This window comes from Marmota monax, unplaced genomic scaffold, assembly GCF_021218885.2.
Source record: "Marmota monax isolate L192 unplaced genomic scaffold, Marmota_monax_Labrador192_F-V1.1 WCK01_AAM20220418_F8-fsc00106, whole genome shotgun sequence".
In the NCBI taxonomy this organism is placed as follows: Eukaryota; Metazoa; Chordata; class Mammalia; order Rodentia; family Sciuridae; genus Marmota; species Marmota monax.
Window position 1 is genome coordinate 7,557,281 of NW_026695218.1, and position 9,413 is coordinate 7,566,693.

Consider the following 9,413-nt stretch of genomic DNA (forward strand, 5'->3'; position numbering starts at 1 on the left):
GAGAACCTGGGTTCAATCTCTGGTACCAAAAAAAAAAAAAAAAAAAAAAAAAAAAAATATATATATATATATATATATGTGTGTGTGTGTGTGTGTGTGTGTGTGTGTGTATTTACACACATACACATATGGATTCTGATTCAACCAAATCAATGTAAAAACACAGCTATAATATAGTGTGGGAAAATTTTAATATGGACTGGTTATTAATTTATATCAATAATTTATTTTTTAATCTTTTAAGATATGATAATGGCATATGATTATTTAAGAAAATGATCAGAGTTTTTAGACATATAGTAACACAAAATCTGGGATTTGATTTAAGATATTCCAGTAACACACACACAGAGAAGGAGAAAATAGTTAATAAAGCAAGGGGAGGCAAAACCTTGACATTAATTTTAGTATCGAATCTGGCTTATGGACACAATGAGGCCCATTATATTACTGTCTCTCTTTTTGGTATGTTTGATACGGAAATGGAAACAGTCCCATTGCCAGTCTGAGTATAAAGATACATGAGCCCCATGTTTGACCAACTTTTATAAAAGAAAATAATTTATAAAATCCTGGGAAACTGATAAAAGGACTTGAATATTCTTCACTCAAATAGATATTGTCAAAATGAGCTTTAAAAAGATTAAAACAAGTTTATACTCCAACCTAGGTAAGCATGTCCATTTCACTATGTTTCTTTCTTCTTTCTGCCCCACCGCCCTTCTTCGTGGTGCAGGGATTAAACCTGGGGTCTTATACATGCTGGGCAAACATTCTACCCCTGAGCTACACACTGGCCTTCCTTTATTTCTTTGGATTTTAGGAAGGTTGTTCTTTAGTTGCAGAGCTGGGGATGGAAACCAGGGCCTCAGGCATGCCAGGCAGAAGCTCTACCCCTGAGCTATTCCTCAGCTCCGGTTGTACATTTTTTTTCTTACCCTTTAAGCTGTTTGTTCATGCTCTTTGCCCATTTTTCTATTAGGCTTCCTATCTCTAGGCTTCGTTGAGCTTTCTATTTATTCACTTTTTCTTTACTCATTTCTTTTGTTATAATTACTTTACCTCCTATTGATCTGGAAGTTGCAATCCTACTTTAATTATACTAATGGTTGCTTTTGAAATAAAATTATAAATGCATGCACTTGTGTTTTTCCACCAACATTAAAATCAAAACCTTGGGCTAGGGATGTGGCTTAATGGTAGCAGGCTTTCCTAGCATGTGTGAGGCCGCAGGTTAGGTTCCTAGGACCATGCACACACCAAAGTCATCAAAACATTATGTGTTAGGACAACAATGACTTTGCACTTTGGAGGCCTGGTTATAATCCTTGCCTTTATTTGTACCGTCTTGGGCAGGTCATATAATACCTTCAAACCTTGTTTACTTTATTAAATGTTTTAATTAAACATTACACTAATACTTGTTGAAAGACTACTATGAAATAGAAAACCGGCTAGCTCTGGAGTTGTAATGGTGAGCCATTCAAACAATACACACACACACACACACACACACATACACACAGATTAAACGCAGGGGCATTAACCATTGAGCCACATTCCCAGCCCCTTTTAAAATTTTTATTTTGAGGCAGGTTACACTAAGTTGCTTAGGGGCTTGCTTAGTTGCTAAGGCTGGCTTTGAACTTGCGATCCTCCTGCCTTAGCCTCCTGAACCACTAGGATTAAAGGTGTGTGCCATCATGCCCAGCAAACAATTCTTATATTAATAGAGAGTGGGACAAAGCCACTAGACATAAAGCACTTAATACATTTTTCATGATTCAACAAGTAGTAGAAATTATTATTGCTATTAATATCCCTCCATATTATGAGAGATCTAGCACATTTAATCCCTTCCTCAATACCTTCTCAGGTACTATTTTTTTTTTTTTAATGTAGGTGCTGTATACAGTGGACACACCTGAAATTCCAGTAACTCAGGACGTTCAGGATTACCAGTTTGAGGCCAGTCTGCACATCTTGGTGAGACTTTGTCTCAAAAATTAAAAAGGGTGGAAATATAGCTCAGTGGTAGTGTCCCTGGGTTCAATCCCAGAACTGAAAAAAAACTTCATGTATCTTATGTTAGTTTTCCACCACTGTAACAAAATACTGAGAAATGCACTTACAGTGAGGAAAGATTTTGTCTCATGGTTTCTTGGCCCTGTTACCTCTAGGCCTTTGATGAGGCAGAATATCCTGGCAGGAGCATCTGGTGGAGGAAACCTACATACCTCATGGTGGATGGAACGAAAAGAGGAGCCTGGGACCCAATATCCCCACTCAAGGGCACGCCCCCACCCCAATGACCTAACTTCCTTTCATTAGGCTCCAACCATTAGTTTCTAACCATCTCCCAACAGCGCCAAACTCTGGCCATCAGGCCTATTTACCATGAGCCTCTGGAGGACACTTCATATTCAAACTATAGTTTTTTAAAAAAAAAAAAACAAAATATTTACTTTTTAGTTGTAGTTGGACACAATACCTTTATTTTATTTGCTTTTATGTGGTGCTGAGGATCAAACGCAGGACCTCGCACGTGCTAGGTGAGCGTTCTGCTGCTGAGCCACAACCCCAGCCCCTACAGTACAGCCTTTTGATTCAGCTTATCAGTATTTTGTCTCATACATTATGGTCTTCTCCTTTATGAATTATTTTTGGTATCTTCAGTTTTAACAGCATGGAAACAAAAAATATATTTAAACACTCTTCTGTTCTCACTGGTTATCTACATTTTTATTATACCACATCTTCTATGTATTCAAGTTCTAACCAGGTGTGGTGGTGCATACCTGTAAACCCAGTGACTCGGGAGGCTGAGGTAGGAGGATCACAAGTTCAAGGCAAGCCTTGGCAACTTAACAAGACCCTGTCTCAAAATAAAAAATAAAAAGTCCTGGGGATGTAGCTCCATGGTAGGGCACCCTTGGGTTCAATGCCCCAAACTAAAAACAACAGATACAACATCAAAATATGTACTCAGGTTCTTTATTTTGATTCCTTTCTTGGGCATCTGGAGTAATTCTTTGGCATTTTTATTTATTTATTTTTTTTGGTGTTCAGAGAAAAAAATAGTTTATTATTGAGACCTTTAAAATATAAACATGTCTTTCTGTTGCCCTCCCTTATGAACAAGACCTTAATAGAACATGGGGCATGAAGGTGCACACCCATAATCCCAGCTATGAGCTCTCTGAGAGTAGGATGCAGGCATTAATGAAGATTGAGCCTCCTTTTACTTGTATCTGCCTTCTTCATGTACATAAACACCCAGCCTAGAGGGAAGGTCAGTTCTAAAAGAAGGCATCAGGATAAAGACAGGAAATTCAACAGAAGATCTCATTATCCTGAGCAAAGGGTATCTGTGTGGGCTGGAACCTGCTCTGTCCTCTTTCCCTCCAGGCCACCTGTGAGTCTACATGGGCCACCCTTCACATCACATCACTCCGTCCTTTCCCATGGACCAGCAAGGGGCAAGAGTCCCAAACTTGTCTCTTCGGTGTTTCAGCGACTTTTCCCATTCCTAAAATTCTGTTCCTGGGGATAGAGAACTACAACACCCATAACCTTTCTCAGCCAGGCTGCATGACAGAGATCCTGACATCTGGTGACACCAGCCACTCCCACTGGCTGCCTTTGCAGGCAGGGCAGTAGGCATGAGTGGTTATCTGTGTTGGGCAGGGTTGGCAGGGGGCTTTGAGAAAGGGTGTGGGCAGCCACAGGGGCTCCTGAGATGTGCCCAAAAGTAGAGCTCAAAATGCCCAGGAAGCCAAAGACACGGGCTATTTACTATAGAAGTCTATATGGGCTCCGGACTCGAACGTGTCTGTTTGCAGCAAGTTCAGCAGCTTCTGGGCTGACATCCCGCAATCCACCAGCTCCCCCTTTGTCTTCAGATCCTGTAGCCTTTTTCGTAAGTCTGGATCCACTGAGGTCTCCCGGGCCAACTGCTGCATGTCTGTGTCCAGGGGACCTAGAGGATAAAAAGCAGAAGAATGGAGCCGAGTCAGGTCTGGCCAGAGGCAATACTTCATTTGGGCTGAAATGCTTGGTCGGAGTTGGCCAAAGATGCTACTTTGTCACTACGGAGTTCCCAACTCAAATTCCAAAGCCCACACAAAACACGGTTCCCCCCAACAAACTACCCTGTTGTCATCACCCCTCACCACCTGCCCAAACAGTACCTTCTCTCTCTCTTTTCCATTTGTTTTCAATGTGGTGCTGGAGATGAAGCTCAGGGCCTTACACGTGCAAAGCACACACTAACTCCAGTCCTGCAGCACCTTCTCTTGACTTTCCCACTTCTACACATGAAATATTTAAAACCCCTGGTGCCCTCCTCCCACCTTGCCCTCTGCCCACAGCCAGCCAGGTCCCAGGCAGGATCCTCCTGCATCTACATACCCTGACAACCAGGCCCTTCCTTTTCAAGGGTGGGTGCTTCAACCCACCCTTCTGCTGAACTCATTTTTATAAAATATCATGCCCATTTCTCTGCTGAAAACCCCTCAGGACTTCCTATCTGAGAGGTGGTATGAATCACAGTCATGGATGTCCAGCGACCAGAGCGCACCTGTGCTGGGAACTCCTTGTGCAAAGGAACTAGTTGAGACTGCCCAGTTGCCATGGTAATGCCCTGTTCTGTGCTTCCCATGACAGTATCAGTTTAGACCATTAGTTTAGATACCAGTTGCTGGGGGTAAAGAATTATGAGTACAAGCTAATAATTATAATGGGATAACCCAGAAGTTCATCCTTCATCCTGCATGCTTTGAAGAAACTTATGTAATAAACCCTCTGAGCTAGCTCTGGGTCATTACATTTCCATCAGGGTATAATGAACCAATTGGTCTCAGCTTTCTTTCTCTCTCTCTCTCTCTCTAATTTCTTAGTTATACATGGACACAATGTCTTTGATGCTGAGGATTGAACCCAGTGCCTCATGTGTGCAAGGCAAGCGCTCTGCCACTGAGCCACAACCCCAGCCCTCTTTCTTTCTTGTCTTTTCTAATCTTCCATTACCCCTGACCAGTTTTCTGAATTAACTGCCAAGTACTCAAGGTCCCTTATCACTTCCTACTGAGCACACCCAGCTTCCAAACTGCAAGGACTGTCACTCCATAACCCACTTTCCCTTCTTTACCTGCACTTCTGGGACATGTCTACCACCTGCCAACATTTAAATAGCCCTCATGGGTCAATACAGAGTTCATCTACCTCCAGTAAAATCATTCCTAGTCTCCCCATCTGAAAGGAACTGTTGCTCTCTTTTGAGCACTTGTAAGCACTTGCTATTCTTCATACAGAAATCACACCATCCCAGAATCTAGAGTTAATGATCCTGAGGGACAGAAAATCACAAGAATCTCAGGACTGGAAAGAATATCATCTTCTAACATTCAAACACCTTCTAATCGCTTCTCATCCTGATGACAGGAGATGTGCTACCTTTCCAAATAGCCCACTCTAACTTTGGACACCTGTTAGAACATTCTTCCAGAGACTGAAATGAAAACCAAATTGGTCTCTGCCTTGTACAAAGGCCCTGGGGAGCTCCTGGAAATCTCAGCTCTCTCAGAACACCCAGACTCCTGACATCAAACCTAGCCATGTGGCCATCTGCGATCTCCACTTCTAGCTTAACTGACATTCGGTCACTGTGTTCTGAATGAGCTCAGAGCACGTGATGAGCTGGCGTGTTGGCTCCAGAATAACTGCATGAGTTTATTGGGGTGGGAGCAATGGGAGAACATGAGACGCAGCACAGAAATGATCACAGACTTGGAAGCAAGGTAGAATCCTGATCTTGCCGCATCTGGGCTTTGGGCAGGACACTCTAATACTCTGTCCCCAGGACACAAAGCTGGATCTCTACCTGGCTGCTCAGACATTCAACCACAGCCCTGTCACCCCCTTCTAAACCGCGGGAACTGCAAGTCTAGAATAAAGGCCCTGGCATGTGGTATTTGGGTGGAGAGGTCAGAAACCACATCAGGTGTCCCAAGACCCCATACCTTTCAACTTCCACAAGGACAGGGAATGATCTTATTCATCCCAGCATCACCCACTGCAAGGGTTCCAGCCCAGTTCAGCCTAGGTTGTCACCACTCAACAATGCCTGTCTGCATGTCACTCAACTAACACTTCCTGCAAACTGCCCCAGTGGAGCTTTGATAGCTAGCTGCTGGGCACACACAGATGAACCAGTTTTCCCATCAAGTACACCTATGAAGGTCATGCAGTGTGACAAGTCCTATGGAACAACTAGAAATTCTAGGAGAGTACTTCATTGCTGAGGATCATTTTCATATACACTATCTCTTTCTTCTCCCCAACTACCCTGTGAGACAGGTAGTATCTTTCCCATTTCATATGAGAGGTGGTTGGGGCCCAGAATTCAAATCCTAGTGTTCATCTAACATCTCAGACTTCCCTGTGCCACTCTCTATTCCAGGCCAATCCCTACTCTCTGTCTTCATCCACTGTTCCTGCAAGCTCTAACTTCCCTGCTATGTACATGTCACCTTAGCGGGTGAGGATCATGATTCAGGAACAACATACCTTGTGGGTCCTTCCCCAGAGAGACAGGCTAGGCCTTTTATCCAGCCCTCAGGGAGGACCAGCCAGTTCTGGGGGACAGCGATGGCAGTACCTTCCACCTACCTGGGGAATAGCTCAGCACCCTCACACTCGGTTCTTCTGCAGCCAGGACTTGGAACATCATTACGCGGGCAGCCTTCCCTGCACAATACAATGCCCAACCCCTAAAGGGCTGAAGGGCACAAATGGATGAGATGTTAACCACTGTCCTAATCAAGCCAGGACAGTCCTGGAAGGCCTTCAGGGTGCTGGAGGTCAGGCAGAGTGTGGAAGTCAAGTTCAGAGCCCAATAGCTGTTTGCTTCAGCTGGGTCACTCAGGTTCAGGAAACCTTTGGAAACATCCCCAAGAGTGGCTGAAAAACCAGAGGTGGAAATAACTCAGTGAAGCACCAAGATGTAGTTCTAAGGTAGAGCACTTGTCTAGCACGTGGGAGGCTGTGGGTTCAATCCCCAGCACCAGGAGTGTGGGAAGCAAAAGAAATAACCCAGCATGGGAGGGGCTTTCTCCTCCTAGGGCCCTCCCTCAATTCCTCCAGAAACCCCCTTCCCATCCAGACCGAGAGCAAACATCCACCTAGCACTTCTCAAGGCGTTTCCTGCTTCTGAAGCTCTGCAGAAAGACTAATGGGTGGAGAGGAGACCACCTACCCAAACTGCCCAATGAGAGGGTGGGGCGGAGCTCTAGGGACAGTTTAGAGAAGCCAAGCAATTTGGAGACATCATGTTTGGACTTAGGCTCTCGCTAGAGGGCGCTGCGCAAGGAGTTCTGGAAAGTTCTATGGACGCCTTAGAGAACTTGTTTGGGCAAACCTTGTCAGGGTGAGGGCCAGGTCACCTCGAGTGCACCCGGCCTTGCTCCTCTACGTTTTGCACCTGGGTGCCACCCAAACTGTAACCACTGGGCGTCTGGGCTCTCAGCCACCTAGTCTGATGGCCGAGGAATCGCCCTTTCTTTTCCCGTGGGTGGGGGTGGGAAGTGAACGCTTAAATGGTGAGTCCGCCCCAAGCCCCCGCGTCTCACCAGCGTTGTTTATAAGCAGCAGCCGCTGAAGCCCTTCGGGTCTGGGGAGGTCACGCAGGGCTCCAAGCAGCTGCTGAAGGCCGGCATCCGAGCCCAGGTCGGCGGGCACCCACACCACGCGCAGGCCTGGGTGCTCAGCGACCAGCTCTGCCTCCAGCTGCTTCAGCGCCTCCTCGTTGCGGGCGGTTAGGAGCAACACCGAGCCGGGGGACAGCAGCCCCGCCAGGAGCTGAGCCAGCGTGCGGCCGAAGCCGCGGGAGGCCCCGGTGAGCACGCACACCGTGCGGCCAAAGCCGCCTTCCCTGTGGCTCCCAGGCTCCATGCCACTGATCTCAGGTGCTCGAGAGGGGATCCGAGACCCTTAAGACCTGGGGCGGGGCGGGGCGGGGCGGTGGGAGGAGCTGTCCAGCGGGGCGGGGGCGAAACCTAAGGTTTCAGGCGCCTGGGGCTGGAAATGATTCCCTGGCGGAAGTGGAGAAGTGGGAGTGCAGACTTCCAGAGTCTGCGCGATTAGGTAACTAGGAAGGGCCAGGGGGCAGCTCCAGCCGTTGGCCGCGTTCCCAGGGTTCCCTGGTGCTCACCGGGTCACTCCAGCTCGCCAAACCGCTAAACCACCTGCTAGCACAGGGCTGTGGGATTGCCTTCCAGCTCAGACCCAGCTTCCTTACACTCCTGACCTCCAGTGTAGGTTGCCTTGCTCCTTGCCTCCTAGTGACCGGCCCTGAAGGAAGCCCATGCCTTGTAGGGCCGGGGTACCTGCTGGGCTTAGAGAATTACCCACCCTGTCTGTGGAGAGCAGTCAGTGCCCAGCTCTGAGTTATTCCATCATGTATAAAACAGAAGTTTTCAGACACTGCCTAAACCCGAGTTTCTCCGTTTTGTATAGCAGTAGTTAGCAATGAGCCACCCCCAAGTGCCAAGGTAGAATGGCTCTAGACCTTGTTTGTACAAGTATACAACCACCATCTGCCCAGAACAACCTTCAGGCACAAATTGGTAAACAGCTTATATGTGCAAAATAAATCAAGGAGTAGCTGGATTCATGGACATCCCAAATCATATGAGGAACACCAGACACAGGAGAGAATCAACATTATCAGGTGCCCCCCACACACACCTATAAAAACACAGTGAAAGAAAAATGCCCTGAGACTGCATGCAGCAGGCACCCTGACCCTGTCACCTGGTCACTCACCAAGAGCCTTGCTCAGAAAAATCACCACAGCTATGAACCTCTGTCCTCAGGCTTTAGCAGAGCATGTTTTCTCCTTCCCATGATGACCACGCAAAGCTCACATTGGTCACTCTGAAACTGAAACTACCTACCGCCCTTCATCTTTAGGAACCCTCTGCTTTGACAACTCTGCGGCACTGGTTCATTGCAATCCTTCTCTGACCACCTGCATTGATGATCTTTAACTCTAGATTCATCTCTCATCCTGTGCTCTTGGCTCAGGATCCTGTAACCCTATGACCTTCTGAACCCCAGTCTGTGACCTACATGTGTATATCATTGTGTGAAGTATGATATATGAATTGGCTATTACATATATTAGAAATTATGATTGGACTAAAATAACTTGTATTAGCCTGGCTTAGGGACTACCAGGTGACCCACAAATATTCAGAGAACTGCCACAGATAAAAATTGTAACCTATGCATTTATTGTTATTCAACAACTTCTGACATTGTGAAAAGACACAAATGTGTTTGCTTGATGTTTATTGCACAGCTCTAGGAGGACTGCAGTGCCACAGTGGCTCCCCAAGAGATATAAACCCCAA

The 9,413-nt window shown here is 46.4% G+C and overlaps 1 protein-coding gene across 1 annotated transcript; it reads right to left on the reverse strand.

Annotated features, from left to right (window-relative positions):
- Positions 1-2,978: 2,978 nt before the first annotated feature.
- On the reverse strand, positions 2,979-8,007 carry LOC124084885 (sepiapterin reductase). The gene is made up of 3 exons (XM_046432319.1): positions 7,629-8,007; positions 6,670-6,960; positions 2,979-3,979 (listed from the first exon to the last, which is right to left on the reverse strand). Exons 1-3 carry the CDS (start codon positions 7,948-7,950, stop codon positions 3,789-3,791), a joined length of 804 nt encoding a protein of 267 aa, XP_046288275.1. The 5' UTR covers positions 7,951-8,007; the 3' UTR covers positions 2,979-3,788.
- Positions 8,008-9,413: the final 1,406 nt, after the last annotated feature.

What these genes read in the sequence shown, in the direction of transcription:
- LOC124084885 (XM_046432319.1), bottom strand. Translation starts at nt 7,950, where the DNA reads ATGGAGCCTGGGAGCCACAGGGAAGGCGGCTTTGGCCGCACGGTGTGC. An exon ending in GCTGCTTATAAACAACGCTG is followed by an intron (nt 6,961 to 7,628) that starts GTGAGACGCGGG and finishes CTGGTTTTTCAG; the next exon opens with CCACTCTTGGGGATGTTTCC. An exon ending in GGTGCTGAGCTATTCCCCAG is followed by an intron (nt 3,980 to 6,669) that starts GTAGGTGGAAGG and finishes TTTATCCTCTAG; the next exon opens with GTCCCCTGGACACAGACATG.